At 46.3% G+C, this 17022-nt stretch overlaps 1 protein-coding gene across 1 annotated transcript in view; it reads right to left on the bottom strand.

Annotated features, from left to right (window-relative positions):
• Positions 1-17022, bottom strand: part of SRD5A2 (steroid 5 alpha-reductase 2) — a gene marked incomplete at its 5' end in the record, with an annotated part of 55833 nt that overhangs the window by 7043 nt on the left and 31768 nt on the right. Inside the window, one exon of the mRNA XM_019526711.1 lies at positions 3291-3454. Coding sequence (XP_019382256.1) covers positions 3291-3454 — 164 coding nt within the window. The remainder of the gene's footprint in view (positions 1-3290; positions 3455-17022) is intronic.

Below are 17022 nucleotides of genomic sequence, written 5' to 3'. Positions count from 1 at the left end.
GCAATAACCCCAGCTAGCTCCCTCAACACCCTGGGGTGGAGATCATCCGGACCCGCTGACTTGAACGCGTCCAGCCCCTCCAGAAGCTCTCTAACCCGGTCCTCCCCAACCTGAGGTCTGAAGGCGATCCCCTCAAGTCCGGCTTCTATCACAGCAGGGAAGTCCTGGTCCCTGCACAAGAAAACGGAGGTGAAGAATTGGTTGTGCAGGACTGGGCAGCTGCTAACTGAGGCGGAAGGGTGACTGCTTAGGGAGGTGGGCAGGCAAGTGCTGGAAGATCTCTTGGTTGTACAGACAGCTGGATGTTGCAGTGCCAGGGTGCTGGGGGGAAGATGGATGAATATATGTTGCAAATTATCTGCAGTTAATGGATAGGTGCTAGAGAGAATTAATGACAGGTGTCTGAGCACTACTGAGTGGGAAACAAGGATGGTGAGAGAGGGGTTGTTAGCTGGAGGGTTTTTTTGCAAGGGAGTGGGGAAAGAAGCCAACTCTCCATGAGGATGGGTAGCTGGAGGCCAGAGAGGGCTATCTTTTTGTTTGTCTGTGGGAATCTGGGAAGGTCCCTGTACATATGCAGGTCAGAGCAGCATGCTGGAGATGACCTGACTGAGTCTGCTGGAGTGTGCTAATTACTGTGCTCCAGCATCCTTCACACCTCATATATCACCATCCTCACACTTCAAAATGGTGGTGGGCAGGGCTTTTGGTTTCAAGATGTGATATCACATCTACCCAAAGAACCCTGCCTGCCAATGATGGTGGAGGCACTTTTAACTAAAGCTTGTTGAACGAGCTTTAGTTAAGCACCCCTCCCACCATTTTGAAGAGTAGGAATGCTGTTACATGAGATGCTGTGAGTGCTTTAATTAGAGTGGCTCTAGGAGTGGAGAAGGGGCGCTTTACTCTTGGAGCCACTCTAATTAAAGCACCCCCCAGGGCACGTGTAAAGATGCCCAGGGAGCCTAAAACCACACTGTGCCCCTATTACCTCTTGCTTCTGCTCTCCAACTGTGATCTAGAAGGGGCTACAGTGAGGAGGTCACCAAAGTGGCGGGAATGCATGTGCCAAATGTTTCTTTGGTAGCTACCAGCCACAATTACTGTCATTTCTGCAGTGCCACTGAATGTGTGACATCTCAGGTGGGCTGTGGGAAAGCAGTCAGGGCTGCAAGCGTATACACTAAGGAGAGCCAGTCATTTATAAACCCAGTGCTGAGAACAGTAAGCAAGAAGGATCATTTGACCAGACCTCCATCCAACTGACAAGCTAGGGTGATTTGATTTTGGAGAGACTCTGCACCTTTGTTCCCATTTCAAAGAATGCAGATGACATAAGCAACATTTTATGCCATGCTACAGACTGAGAAAATCATGTTTGAAGATGAGCAGAGGGGAGGAAAAAAAGACCATGTAGAGTGTGAATGCCTGAATGTGGCATCTTTAATAGCTGCAGAAAGCTACTGGAAGTCTGTAAAGGAAAAACATGGTGTTGGACCTACCACCTGAAAACTTTTGCTTAAAAGTAACTTAATATTTCAAACACTGTGTGCTTTCTTTTCCTTTGCTTACATTAAGTATAAATATTGATTTATCAGGCAAAGCATGCAGTTATTTGTTTCCTTGAAGAATACTGGAAGCTGCTACCAACATTGGAATTCAGATATTTTAACCTCTGTGCTGCTTTCTGGAGAGACTGCACTCTGGTCTGTGATTCATCAAAGAGCTAAGCTGAGCTAAATGAAGGTGGAGTACAAGAGTGTTTGCACCAACTTGTCCAAAGTTAGGTCTGCCGCTGTTCTAGGGTGTCACCTTGGGCAGATCTCCATCTCCCTGTTACCCTTCTCTGTCTTGTCTATTTAGAATGCAAACAGGGTTGTTTATTTCTTACTAGGTTTGTTCAGCATCTAGCACAATGGGCCCCTGATTTCAGTTGGGCCATGAGAGGTTTCCACAGAATTCAAATCTACAGCATGCTGCAAAAGAAATATCAGTGTGTCCCTGGTTATAAGACGTTCAGTGTTTGGCAACCCCACAAGACGGCTCTCCTCTCACCTCTTCGGTAACCATTGCTTCTATAGGCACATTTAAAAACCCTCCCCTGAGAAGAGCACCAAATGACATCAGCTGACATCCCCTACTCTGACTGGGGTATAGGTTGTAGCCGTGCTTGGTCGAAGGACATAGGCAGACAAGGCTCTTTGGGTAAATATGATATCTTTTATTAGACCAACTCAGTTTGAGTTGGTCTAATAAAAGATATATTTACCCAAAGAACTTTGTCTACTTTGTGATTTACACTTAGGGAATTTACAAGGCCAAATCCAGCATGGCTATTATGATACTGAACTCAGGGGTGTTGTACCCACTTATGCCACAGCAAAATTTGTTTTCTGTATTTGCATGCGTTCCAGGTGAGGTGGACAAAAGGAAAGATTTGAGGAGACCTAGAAAGCCAATTTAAAAACAAGCAATATTAACACCAATTCTTGGGAGACTCAAGAACTGAACCATCCCCAGTAGTGCTGTGATGTACAAGGCATTGCTCATTTTGAACAAACTTGCTTCCCTATGCCAGCAGATAGGCAAGAGAGACAAAAGGAAAGATCTGTGACCTGATATCACCGGGATCTACTCCTTCCTCCTGAAACTATTTGCCACACCTGCAGTCAAACATGCAGATCTCGGATTGGTCTCCTCCGTCATTTATGGACTCACTGATGACTTCCCTATTTACTGGAAGACTGTCATACTCATATCTAGGGACTGCCCATGATGGTCCCAAGTGAGGAAGCTGGCTTTGGAGACCTTGTTTATACTGCAGTTACCCCAATTTCATCCACTAGTGGCTAGTGTCCACGTAGCTGCATCAGTGCAAACCCTCACATGGAAAAGAAAAGCTATACTGTTGGCATTGGTGTAGCTGCGTTGCTGAATGGACATGTGATGCTGGAACTGGGGCAAAACCCCAGCTCAGGTAAATCTTGGAAAGCTCACTTGAGGTTTGCTCTGCTCAGCCATTAAGATGGGAATGCGTCAATATGGTGCCAAAAAAAGCTGTAAAACAAGACTAATGATCTGAATCTGTACATGAACAGATTGTAGCTTGTGCTTTCAAAGCTTCCACAGAATTCTTTTCATCTTTGTACTTGGACCAGCAGGCAGGGTTTATGCTGATTCCCCCATCACTGTTGATTTGACCCATGCATTCAGTGAAGCTTACAACAGAATTCAAAATGCTTACAAGGTGCTTGGAAGGTAGATAATGGAATTTATGTATCTGTAATTACCTGAGGTAAACCTGATGTTAGAGCACCAGTCAGTGGGATATTCAGCACAATAAATCAGGTAGTACCCTTGAAGGAAGCCATTGTAGAGACAGAATAACATGCCAAAGTACACTATGTGCAGTGGGAAAGGTCTGCCTCTGGTGAGGAAGGGATAAATGAATGTCCTGAGGTAGATAAGAAAATAAGTCAAATCAGAAATCAGCATGTTAAGGCATTACACATAACATTGTATTTGCAGTAACAGGTAATAAAAAAATAAGTAAGATGAACTTAGCTAGGTAATACAAATAATATGTAGCATTACAGGAACATATAGTCTTTTAGAATGAAACATGGGCAAAGCAGAGGGCCGAGAGCTAGAAACCCCCCACGGAGACTCCTTCTGGCCCTGAAAAAAAAAGGAAATATCAGTTGGCCTCCTTGGCTTGATTTTTCCCTCTTTGTAGAGTGAGGAGCTTTTGTCACTGTACAATGGTTTAAAAAAAAAAGCTAGACTGTGTCTTGGCATAATGGTGCTTAGATCTGAGCAAGAGGCGATGTGAAGACATGGCGCTACTAGGAAGATCAGGAGATGCTCAGCTGAGGCACAAAGTCACCCAGGTTCTACTGTTGGGTTTAGGCACAGTTTTTGCACACATTGACAATCTGTCTCTAAGGGTGCAAAAGAAGTTACATTTGTCACACGATCAGCCCCTTGAAAGTGCTCTGCAGCTGTGCCCTTCAGAACAGCATGGCTGCAGAGCACTTTAAAAGTGCCTGATTGTGTGACAATCCGAACCCTCATTACATGAGGGTTCAGATGAAGGCTCTCCAAAGCAGAATGCCTTCATTAACATCTGTCGGTGCATGCTGGGAGCAGTGCTGTCTTCAGAATGGGAAGGGAAGAAGGGAGGGGAGGGAGTTCCATCTGAAGCCTGCCCAGCCTGCACTGGAGGGCAGGACGGGTGGTTTGAACCTTGGGAAGGCTCTAATCCACCCACCCCACCCTTCAGCACAGGCTGGGCAAACCCCAGATGGAGCTCCTTCCCCTCTCTCTTTTCCCCCTCACATCCTGAAGACAGCACTGGAGCTGGGAGGGGGGAGGAGAGGGGCTGGGGGAGAGAGGCTGCAGACATGTAGCCACTCCAATCTGGAGCTTGATCCCACAACTCCCTAGACCCATCAGTGAACATCTGTTGGGTAAAGGGGAATGATGTAATTCACAACATTTCCTGTGAAGCACCATGAGTTACAGCGTGGAGCTGCACACCTGTCAGCACCCTAAGTGTTTCAACCCTTGGTGACACCAGAAAACTTGCAGAGCCAGAGAGAATGTTGAGAGCACTTCCTGTTCAGTCTTGTGCTTTCACCAAAAGAATATCCTTCCTACCTCTTTTCCCACCAGCACATTTTTGAGGAAGTAAAAAGACTTTTCTACATTTTTGTTTGTTTTTACAAAGCATAATAGAACAAATCTCACACTAATATCAACTTCCCTCTTCAGCCTGTGTTCAAAGTGGAGGGTAGGTACAAAAAAGATACTTTGGTGAAAAAAGGGGGGCACAAAATCAGGTAATGATAGCTAAGTAGAAATAATCTGAACGTGGTCAAGAGTGTTAGCAACTCTTACTATTTTATTGTGAATTTTTGGTGTTTTCTTTGAGGTCTCATCCCCTGGAGCCACCAATTTACAAGAGAATTTCAGTTTTCATTTTTTTATTAGTACTAGTTCTTAAGTGCTGTGCAAACAAGCAAACCAGCTAAAACAAAAATAAGCCTCTGCTTCTCGTGGTTGCAGAGAAAAGTTTGAAAACAGGAGTCAAGTGAGTTCAGAATTCAGAAGGCAAATAAAAAGGAAACTTTTTTTCTTTTAAAATGTCATGGCCTTTGGGACTGCAGCACATTGGGTTCCCAGAGGCAGTCATGATGCCCCCTGGTGGCTCCACAACTGTGCCTGGCTTTGCCCCTAGGATGCCTTCTCTTTTCACCCTCCATGCCTTGATGGTATAATAATAATAGCGAGGCGGCCACAGGCCTTCACATGGCCCTTGTTCAACTGAACCTCTGCTAGGGTTCCCTAGCACCCTACTGGTTTGTACTATTCCCGAGGCCCCTTATTGGGCCCCTCTGGTCCCAGGCCCTTTCATTCCTTCTCTGGTTGACTGTATCCTCCAGGGCATCCAAAGCCTTAAGGGCTAAGTGCATGGCTGCAAATTCTCCCCTACACCATGCCCAAGCCTTGCAGGTGTTACACTATTGTTGTTCTCCTGTCAGGGCTTTGGCCTCCTCCCCTTTATTCTCAGCTAGGCCTTCTAGCCTGGGCCTGCTGTGTCAGATCTGGCTTTGAGGCACTAGCTCTGGTTCATCTCTTCTGGTCACCAGGCCCCTGGCCCTGCATCTGCTGGATGCCAGGCTCCTGTGTGGTGGCACCCTCATGGGCACTGGGCCCCTGCCTGGCTCTGTAGCCTTTCACCCTGCCCTTAACAGTAGCTCGAGCCTGCCCCTGGCAGGACTCAAGGCAGTCACATGTCCCATGGGCATTAATGGGACCTCCATAAACCTCCCCTATAGTCCCAACCCAGACTGCTGGTATAACTGTAACATGTGCATAATCCTCTCGGCTATAAACATAAACAATAACAAAAAAAGCATCCCTCTTCCCCTTTAGGAGGGCAAACCTTTCCTCACTATAGCATACCTCCCAGCCCAGGCTCCTTGTGAACTCCCTGAGTCTTACTGTTCTCACAGGCAGCAAAGCAATCAGCCTAGTATCCCCAGGTGGCTCTCCTGGGCACGAGTTCTTTCCCCTGCGGCCACCCAGGAGAGGCTGCTTTGCCAGCCCAAGCCTCAGGCTTATATACTCCCAGGGCCCTGCCTATAGGTGCCTACTAATTGCCTCATTGACCTGTTACCCTGACAACCTGCAGCTGCTGTGTCCTGCGTAGCCTGCAGAGCTCCGCAGCTGGGACTTGCTCCCTGATTTTAGACAAGGCTCTTTGGGTAAATCCAGTATCTTTTATTAGACCAACCGAAGTAGTTGGAAAAATTCTTCTTTGCAAGCTTTTGGTTACAAACACCCTTTTTCAGGCAGAGGTTGCAGTTGGTAAAAGCTAACTACATCTGTACCAGTCTGGCCTTATCAAATTCAGAAGAGTCTACAAAACCTGAAAGGAAGATTTGCAAAGATCCCTAACAGCATTGCTGTAGCAGGGAACCCTCACCCTGGTCCCGGGGGAAGGCTACAAGGTCAGCAGAACATGAGAGGGAAGGGTATTTGTGGCCCAGGCAAAGGCAGCTGGTAGGCCTGGGACCAACAAGCAGCCACTCTGCTCAGGCCAGCCAATAGACCAGGCCGGCCACAAAGGGCAGGGCTGAGGGGGAAATAGGCTTGTCCTCAGGCTGGAGGGGCAGTAGAACTCAGATCATGACAAGGGCAGGATGGTACCTGCTAAAGGGAAAGAAGGCCAAATGGACACTGAGAATAGCCGCAGAAAAGGGAGCGAGTATTGTTGTGTTTTCACATTTTGTTTCTGGGTGGCTTAAGCAACAACAGGCCTGTGGGACAAAGCCTGCAGTAAAGATTGTGGCCATGACCCCAAAGCAGGGAAAGAACTTTCCATTGGGATTTTTTCCTTTTTGTTTTGCAAGGGACACCTGAAGGATTGGACTTGACTGTGAGGGGAGGTGGAGTTGCCATGCAGGTGCCTTGCTCATTGTGACACATTGAAGGCAAGGGATCATACCCTGAGTGCGAGAAAGAAAGACTAGAGGGATCTAATTTCCACTTTTGGAAATTAGCTGATCCTGGACTGAATGAGCCTAGGGCTGAAAGGAGCAGATAGAGTAAATCAGGACCTGGCAGAGAAGTTCAGGACATAGACAAGTATGAAAGGGGGAAGCCAAGTGGCCCAAAGAAACACCGCTCTTCAAGGCTCTGGTCATTTCCTGCTTAATTGATTCCATCAAGGGTGACAGATTGGAGAAGCTAGGAAGGGGGAGGGGGCAAGCTAGCTGACTGCTGGGGGCACGTGGCTCCCTCCCCACCCTCTCACAGGACTATTTCCACAGTTGTCAATTGTCTGTTTTAAAAAAAAAAGCTGTCAGTAAAAAAAAAAAACAACCAACCCCCCCATTAAAACATGAGCTTGATTGAGGGGGAAGTTACTACTGTAGTGGTTGACAGCATTGATGTTTCAAGTTATGATCACAAATAGAAAGCTTCTGAGAATGGTTAATGTAATTCTTAGGTGTGTCTATTTTTCTACTTGGCATTTTCTTGATGTAATCTTGCCTGTGTTATGTAGGATCAGTTATGGTTATGGACCTACCTAAATCGTGGTGAGACATAGTGTTTTTTGAGGCCCCTTGTGGACACAGAGACAATTTTGTAGGCATTTTGCAGTGGCCCCACCCCTTGGCACTAACTGACCAGAGAGGCCTGGCCCCTTGGCACTGATTGGTGGAGAGGCCTGGTGGGAAGGAGGGACTAGGGGGCAGCCACCATCTTGTCTGCTGCTTTTCATGCTGCCCGGCCAGCTGGCACCTTCCCCTCCTGGTAGCAAGAACCGCTGGCTCCCACTGGGGAGCCAGTATTTTATTAAGTTTTTTTTGTTGATTCCATGGATTTTACAGACAACCCTGGATTTTGTGGTTTCTGTGAAATCCATGAAACTGTGAATTAAGTAGGTCCCTAGTTATGGTTACAGTCTACTATGGTAGCTTTATATTCCTTCTTTGCAAACCCTCATTAGTATGCAAGTTCAGAGGTTTAGGGAGGCAAATTATGCATGTCTTACTGTTTATGGGTCTAGGTCTCACTCTTAGTGGGTCACTTTTGGCCGGCATAAAGGGTAAGCCCGTGGACAGCAGCCCTGGGTGAGTCTCCCTTCCCAATGGCTGGTTTGCTGGTGACTGACAGTATTAACTGTTTGGGCTTCATTTAATTAATGGTGAAGATTGTCTCTAAGATTGTGTTTATCCCCTTTTCTCCTGTAATAAAACATTTCAGTTGAATGTTGCTTGGGAGTGGGGAAACTTGTTCACTTTAGAACATCCAGTGTAAAAATTTATTTTTCCAAGTTTCTAGATGGGCACTTGAGCCAGAATTAGAAAGCTGATGTTAAATGGCTCAGTTTGAACCTTGCCCCCCTTATTGGCAGAAGGGATACATTTACATTATCTAAAACCTATGGCAGTAAAAAAATATTGATTGTCTATAAAAAGTTTTTGGATTATCAGTAAAAAAAAAAAATAAAGTTGTCTTGTATTGGCAGCCCTAATCCATAAGCGTTTCCAATGACTCTGCTTTAAATGCCTCATAAATATTAACTGACACACGGTTCCAGGTAGAAATTGTGCAGAACTCCCTGGCTTTGCCTTCTTAACCTTCAGGCAATTAAACTCTGTGGTAGTGGAAAATGTCTGAACCAGAAACTCAAAGAAAAATTCAAAGGGTTCTTGAAAGAATCTGCAAGAACCTCAAAGAAAAAAGAAACCACTGGGTTTTGTCTAGGGAAATGAAGTCTCAGTTCCCTGAGCCTCCAGAAACATGTAAGAAGTAGGGCAGCATGTATAAAACTGGAAAGACAAGGAGCTCATGGCCCCAGTCTTGTCAAAAGATTGACAAAAGCAATAGAACGTTATGTTTCATGTTCTTAATTATATTAACTGGTCCTATACCCTGAGGCTTATTTGGTACAAAAGTCTTTGTATAAAAAATTCTACCTTTTAAAAATAGAGAATATTTGAACCAAAGTAAGGTTGGCACTATGCCAAGACACAGCACAAGTTTCTGTAAGAGTAGCATCAAACAGCTGCTTAGGATAGGCTAGCATACAGAAAAATGGCACTGAGCCAATATTAGTCCTGCACGCTGTCAAGTTAACAATTTATATTGCATAAGAGAAAACAGCATATGTAGGAAGGGAAACAACTTGGCAGTCCTTCAAAGACAACATTAGTTGGCCCCCAAACTAAGACAGCAGGGATTCTGCCAGAACAAAAGTGACCTGATGGAATTGCCAGAAATAAAACTAATCCGTTTGCAGGATAAGAGACCTGGAAGAGAAACATGCTGCTTCCCATTAACAAAATTCCACATCAGCTTTCTTAGTAAACTTTAATGCCTGAAAATATTATGCAAAACTCTGGAAGACTACAGACTGGTGATGGCATACTGAATACTACTTAATGGGCGCATCTACACAAGATGTGTTAATGTGCATTAGCCTAATTTAATGCATATTAAGGGTGTGCATCTACACATACGCATCCTTAATGCACATTAAAAATGGTGAATTTAGGCTAAATCATGCCTAAATTTGATACCTGCAAATGCAGGTATCAAACTTAGGTGCAATTAGTTAAGATGCATTAATGCACGTGTAGACGCAACATGGCACTAACTTTAGAGCTGGGTCTGCCCAGCGCCAGGACCCCTGGCTGGGCTGCTCTGTGGCAGCCCCCAGCTGCAGACTGTAAAAGTCAGCATCCATTTTGTGCCCTGGGGCACATACCATAGGACCTTTCAGCACTGAAGATCCTGGGTGCCCCCATGACAGGACCCAGGCTGCTGCTGCTAGTCCTGTCCCCTAGCTGGAGATACTGCTTGGCCACAGGTGAGTGTCACAAAGGGCTGCAGCCTGCTGTACCCCCTGCCCAGCTCTGATATCTCCCAAGGGCTGCTGCCTGGCTGCTTCTGGCAGCAGGGCCAGCACTTGGTCCCTGCTGCTGCTTGGTGCGAGCACCCTCTCCTATGTTTGCAGGTCCTGTGCCACATTTGCCTCTGCCACATTGCTCACAGTTGCTGGTCATGCCCCTGCACTAGCTGCTGTAACTAGCTCTCCAGGGTTGGCCACACAGAGACAGCTGCACAGGAGCCCAGAGAGCCAGCACAGAATACACCACCATGTCCTCCCCAGCCTCCCTGTTGAGGACTAGCCCCGCCCATGTGCACATGACCTTGACCCCGACATGGGGCCCCAATTGGAGCCCTCTGCCCTGGCCTTGTCATGGACCCTGTCCAGCCCACCTGCACTCCTCTGGCTCAGATTTCTGCCTGCCCACAGCATGCAGAGGTAGGACACAGTTCAGAACTTAATTGAGCAACCTGTGTCCCTGCAGCTGGGCAGGCATGGGCCTCTCACATGCCAAGGAAGGCATCAATGCCAGCAGTGATGTCCTCCTCTGTAGCAGAGGGCAGGGACATGTAGCGCTGAGACAGGTTGCCCTCCAGGTGGCAGTGGAAGTTGCAGGGCATCCCAGGCTTGTCCCCCACATCATTGTAGCACAGGGCCCCAAACCAGGAGCGCACATGTGCTTGGGGCATCAGCACGATCAGCAGCAGTAGGGTGTAGTGGCTTGCATACCCCTCCGCCTGCACAAACAGGTCATCATGCACTGTCTGGGGCACATGCAGTGGGAGCACACTCGGGAGACCAGCCCCGGGGCACCCCCCCCCGCAGAGAGTTCCTCTGCCGGGAGGGTAGGGATATGGCCAGCCCCTTTCCCCAGTTGTCTGGGAGCCCACGCACCCTGCACCCAGGCACTGTGGGCTGGGCGGCAGCACAGCGCAGTGTAGCAGCTGGCCTACCAGGGGATGCAGGAGCGGAGTCTGGAGCTACGGCTGTAGGTGCTGCCAGCAGCCTGGTCTGTCCTGCCCTGGGAAGGGAGTGGGGGAGGCAGGCTGCCTGTGGCCAGCACCCAGCAATCTGCCAGGCCCATGGGAGTGCGCAGGGATGGGGGGCTTGGCTGGTGGCTATCTGGGCCCAGCCCTACCTGGCCAGCTTACCACAGTCCCCAGGCACCCATGCACAGCTGACCCCCGATCTGAGGCCAGGCACTGCTTGGCCCCTGGTGCAGAGAATCTTATCTATGAAATGTTGCAGACTCTCACAAAAGCCTTCTCTCTTGCCTCTACAGGGCCAATATATGGACATGGGGCAGAGCCCTCCAGCCCCAGCAGGGATGCTGCTTTAGTGCTGCCACCACCCACTGCTGGAGCCCACACATGCACTGCCTGTGCCAGCAGTGGACCAAGGATTGGATGCTTCTGCTTCAGCAGCTGGTGGCGATGGCAGAGGAGAGCACAGGAGAAAGCACAGGAGGCACAGGAGCAGAAGCAGGAGCAATGCAGGAGTAGGCCTGGTGGGTAGAGGACGTTGCCTAGGCAGAGGTGTGGGACTGGGTGCAGTGGGACACTGGGCCCTCATGGAGGCCCTGGAGGATGAACATCTGAAGCAGCTCCAGCATCAGGGGGAAGCCGACCACCAGACCCTCAACACCCTCCTGGCCCTGGTAGTCATGGCCATGTCCATCACTGTCCGGCCCCCACTCACAGCCCTACCACTTTCTTGGCTCTTTACTTACCTCGAGCTTTTGTCCATTTAATTTGAAAGTTTGTCTAACTTTTATCCTAACTACATAGCTGGTCCAATAAGAAATCCTTGTCTCTTGCATAATTTCAGGTTCATTACAGTTACAATATCACTCGTACCCTACAGCATGATAGTGAAGATAAATATAATGCTATGGTAACCAAGGACAAATAATTAGCATAAATTGATATATGCCTTTTTTTTTTTTTCTTTTTTTTTTTTTTTTTTTTTACATATCTTTGCACCTTTCTGTGGACAGGTCACGTCCACCTGCATCTGTTTCTGGGAGAAGTGTAAGTGGGGATCAGCCTGCTTTAGGCTGATTAGAGAGCCCTAATGCAGGAGGAGTGCATGAGGCAGTTTCACTTGGATGCTATCACCATGGCACCCCTAAAGGTATGGCATCATGGCACGCCAGGGTGTTGTGGCACCCAGATGAGAACTACTGCAGTAGACTATAAAGCTGAATATGAGCCAATATGCTTTTTTCCAGGAAAAAAAGCAAACATTTACTGGGCTGTATGAACAGCAGTATCATTTGTAAGTCAAGGTAAGTGATTACTTCTCTCTATTCAGCACTGGTGAGACCTCCCTTAGAGTATTGTCCAGTTTTGGGCCTCACACTTCAAGAAGGATGTAGACAGATTGCAAAGAGTTCTGCGCAGAGTGACATTGATGATTAGGAGCCTTGGAGGCAAGACTTATAAGGAAAGGCTGATAGAGCTAGGGTTATTTAGTCTGCAAAAGAGAAGCCTGAGTGGGGATATGATAACAGTCTTTAAATACCTGAAGGGTGATTGCACAGATGGGTGGGGAGGAACGACTCAGTGCCTTCAAACTGCAGCAGAGGAAATTTAAATCAGAGATTAGGAGGAACTTTCTGACTATAAGGGTGGTCAAGCACTGGAAAAGGCTACCTAGACAAATTGTGGAATCTCTACCCTTGGAAATTTTCAAGAGCAGATTGGATAGATACTTAGCTGGGATGGTTTAGTCAGGACAATCCTGCCTTAAGCACCGGGCTGGATTACATGACCTTATGGTGTCCTTTTCTACTCTACTTTCCTGTGATTCTATCCCCATTTTAAAGTCTGAAAACTGAAGTACAGGGGCTAAACAATGTGCCCCAAAAAGCAAATGAAGCCTGTGGTACAGCAGCTGTTGAATCCAGGTCTCCCATATGCCAGGCTAATGTCTAACCTCTAACCTTATGAAGCACAGCAGCCTTGCTAATACATGGCTTTTCTGATATGTGAAACAAACTTAGTGGCCCAGTCTTGCTGGCTGGGAATGTCCGCAAAGCAAGGTGGGGTTTATTGTACAGAAAAATAAGGAAAGCAGTACAAGTCTTGCCAGGGGAAGAGTGAGCAGAGTAAATCCCCAGATTTGGGAAGGATGGATTGTAACCAAAGAAACTGGTGCTTCCTTGTATCCCCGGAAATTCTCAAGTAAGCAAGACAGACACGGGGAGCATGGAAAGTAGAAAGCAACAGAAACTCTACACTAGCTTCTCCTCTTTCTCAGGCTTCACAGAAACTTCTGTCCCTCCTAAGGTAAGGCAGGACAAAGGAATGGACTGGACTGAGTGGTTGTCCCACATAGCTCGCTTCCCTTGGAATATGGCTAAAATCCACAGCCAATTGCAGCACAGGTTTGTGCTGATCAGAGCAGTATAAACTCACTCATTGTGGCATTAGGTCTTCATGGAGATGCTAGAACCATCATTTGAGGCAGCTGAGCCTCATATCTGAAAGAGTTGTGAAGTTAAGATGGGTGGATTTCCATTTACTATCATGGCTGGGGAGCCTGAGCAAAGCCAACTCCAAGAGTTCAACAAATAATGAACTGGATCCCCCAAAAAACTATGAGACTAGCGATGAGACTAGAAAATGATGATATTTTGTTTTTTTTATTTGTCTTTTGAGTTTTGAGCTTGTATGGCTTACACTTTCAAGCTCTTCTACATCATCATGAAAGCCAGTCACTTATGTTAAAGAATGAAAGCTAAAATTGTCTCACAATCACATGACTCTAGTCCTGAGATGTTAGTAAAAGAAAGCAAGCCCCACCCCAAGCAAATGCAATCCATCAAGTATCACAAGAGCCTGCAGTGAACACTCATGCTTTCTGCCTGTAACTTTCACAGATTTCACCTGTGGTTGCAAGCTCTTATCTTAGTTTTGGGATAGTGAAATGAAGACGCTACTCCAGAAGTACCAGTAAGTGGTTTGAGCAAATTTACCTACTGAGCACAAAAATCCTGCATGCAGGATGGAAGTCATAGAGCAGTAAATTACTGGCAGTCTCTAAAGTAGGTCAAAGATCGATTTTTATTTATTGGTGTAAAGAGGAGACACTTGTGTATAATATTCAGAAGTTAAACTTCATATTGCAGCCAACAAACTTGCTTGTGTGCCTTCTCCTTTTCATTACAATGAGAGAACCAACAAATCTTCTATCACCCTCTTGTGTTCACTCATAGCATGACAAGTTAACATTTCCAGGGCATGATTTAATTTAAAATACATGCAGTCTTGCATTTCCATTTAGATCAACAATGGAACTATGTAATAATGTGAAGTGTATTTAGTAACTTGGTGGTTCAAAGCCCGATCTTGAAAACTTCTAAATCACTGGCACTCCAGTATGACGATAACAGTCTTTCCATAAATAGTGAAGTCAGTGAGTCCACAGATGACTAAGGAGAACAATCCAAAGTCTGTATGTTTGACTGAAGGTGCAGGAAATAGCTCCAGGAAGGAGCTGATCCTGGTGATGTCAAGTCACAGCTCCTTACCGTTGCCTCTCTCATCTATCTGCCTCCATACTGAGGCGAGTCTACTGGAAATAATCAAAATCTTGTCACACATCATGGTGCCATTGGGGATGATTTAGTTTTGGAGTCTCCCAGCTATTGATATTAATATTGCATTTCTTCAGGTTGGCTTTCAAGGCATCCTTGAATCTTTTCTTTGGCCCACCTCTAGAGCAGTGACCACCAATGAGTTGGGAGTATAGGACCTGTTTTGAGAGCCAGTTGTCAAGTATCCTTATGACATACCCTGTCAAGAGCTGGTGTCGCTTCAATGCTGGTAGTATTTGCTTCAGCCAGAATGTTGGTGTTCATCCAACTGATGTGGAGAATTTTCCAAAGACATTGCTGATGGCAACATTACAACACTTTCAGGTGTTTCTGATGTCATTCAAGTTTCTTATCCATACAATAGGGTAGGGGTGACCACAGCATGGTACATGAGAATTTTGGTCTGGTTCCTGACATCATAATCAAAGACACAGTTTTGGAAATGTACAAAGGCAGCACTCACAGACTTAATCTGGTGTTGAATATTGTTGTCTATGTTAACCTTTTTGGGAAAGGCAGCTACCAAGTATGAGAAATGTTCAAATCCAAGAAAACCGGTTGAAGTTAGAGATTCCCTTCCATATGATATTAGAGGCTGATTCCAGAAGGAAGTCTAATCACCAATGAGATGAGGAATATCTACAAAATCAATGGAAAAGTATTGGTGCAATCACGCATCTTTGCTTGACTCCACTTTTAATAGTGAAAGGGTCTGTTTCTGAGCTGCTGCTTAGGATGGCTGCCATTATCATGTTGTTACGAAGAAGTCTGATAATGGTAACAAGTTCTGGTGGGCATCTAAATCAGTATCTTACATAGGGCCTCTGTTTGAATCAAAGGTCTTAATCAGGTCAATGAAAGCAATGTAAAGATCTCTGCTTGCAAAACTTCTGCAGCTATCTAGCAACAAAGATCATGTCTACCTCTGAGTGGTCTGAAACCACGCTGAGTCTGAAACCACCCTATAGTACCTCTGAGTGGTCTGAAACCACACTGGGAATCAGGTAGAATCACCTAGGCAAGGGGAGTGAGTCTATTGGAGGAGAATGCAGGCTAGCTATGGATAGGAATGCAACACCAGAATAACTCCCGCAATGTGACCTGTCTCCTTTCTTGAATATGGTAATGATTCTGGCATTTCTCAAGTCACTGGGAATCTGCTCTTGTTTCCAGGTTTTCATAGTAAAGGCATGTAGTTGGTAAGACCGCTTTTTCTACCTTGCTTACAAAATTTCAGCTAGTATTCCAACAAGACTACATGGCTTTCAAGGCTTCCTGAGAAGCTGATGGATCTTCAAGGCAGCCCTTAATAGGGTCTTGTAGAATGGCTCTGTAATGGGTCTTCAATATAGGTCTCAGTTTTACTTCTTGAAAGTGCTTCTCCTGTCCTGCACTGATGGTGGAGATGTCTTTAAAGAGTGCTATACCATCCTAGGACCCCAGAGGGATGGCTCCTTAGCTCATAGCTTTGAGTGTGCTAAAGAAACTTATGCTTGTTATGGCTATTGGCAAATTTTTAAAGCTCTTTTGCTTTGTCCTCCCACCACTTGTTCTTCTGCTCTACGATTTTGCTTGGGGTCTCAGCTTTAATGTGGCAATAGATGTCTTGCTTCTGTTTGGAGTTATCATTCTGCCAAGCTTTGAAAGCTCTCCTTTTTCTGTCAACGAGAGCTTGAATTTCCTTATCTGTCTCATCAAATCAGTTTTTGTTTCCTTGTGGAAAAGTCCAGGAATCTTTTGCACACCTCACTGATGCCTTTTTTGAGGCTCTCCCAGTGATTGATGGTGGCAAGATCATCAAGGAGGTCAGAATTTCTCATGGAGGCACTGAAGGAATTGATCACTTTTAGTAGGATCTTTCATGCACTTGATACTGAATCTCTTCTTTGGTTGTTTCTTTTGTTTACTTTGTTTTGGGGTGATACAAATAGAATGACTACAGTATGGCAACATGCAACAGGATCAAACAATGATCCATCCACCAGTCATCTGCAGTGGTGATACAGATGTTGTGAAAGTCCTGGGCATGCACTATGATATAGCCCAGGGGTTTTCAACCTTTTTACATAAGTGTACCCTGGAGGGGTGGCAAGTGGCCAGATGGCGAGCTGGGGGCAAGGGATGGATTTACTGCCCTCGAGCAGCCAAATGCAGAGCGGGAGTATGGCAAGCAGCGGCAGTGCAGCATCTGTGTGGCCCTGCTCTCACCCCGCCCCGGCCCTGCTCCTGTGAGTCAGTGGTGCAGTGTGGTGGCACTCCATCCCTGCCCACCCCTGTGTACCCCCTGGGACTTTTCAAAGTACCCCAGTGGTATGTGTACCCCCAGTTGACAACTCCTAACATAGTTAATCAGGTACCAGTGTTTTAAGAGAGGATGCATCCATGATGTCTGCCATTTGTTGCTTTGGTGGAATAAGTAGTTTGCAATGATCGATTAAGGAATTTAGTGGCTGTATGATGTTTGTTTTGGACTTGGAAATGAGACAGGAGTGCAATTCAGCAGTTGCAGTTGTGA

Source organism: Gavialis gangeticus, unplaced genomic scaffold, assembly GCF_001723915.1.
Source record: "Gavialis gangeticus isolate Ggan-Ray unplaced genomic scaffold, GavGan_comp1, whole genome shotgun sequence".
Taxonomy (NCBI): Eukaryota; Metazoa; Chordata; order Crocodylia; family Gavialidae; genus Gavialis; species Gavialis gangeticus.
This window is presented reverse-complemented; position numbering and strand designations above follow the sequence as displayed.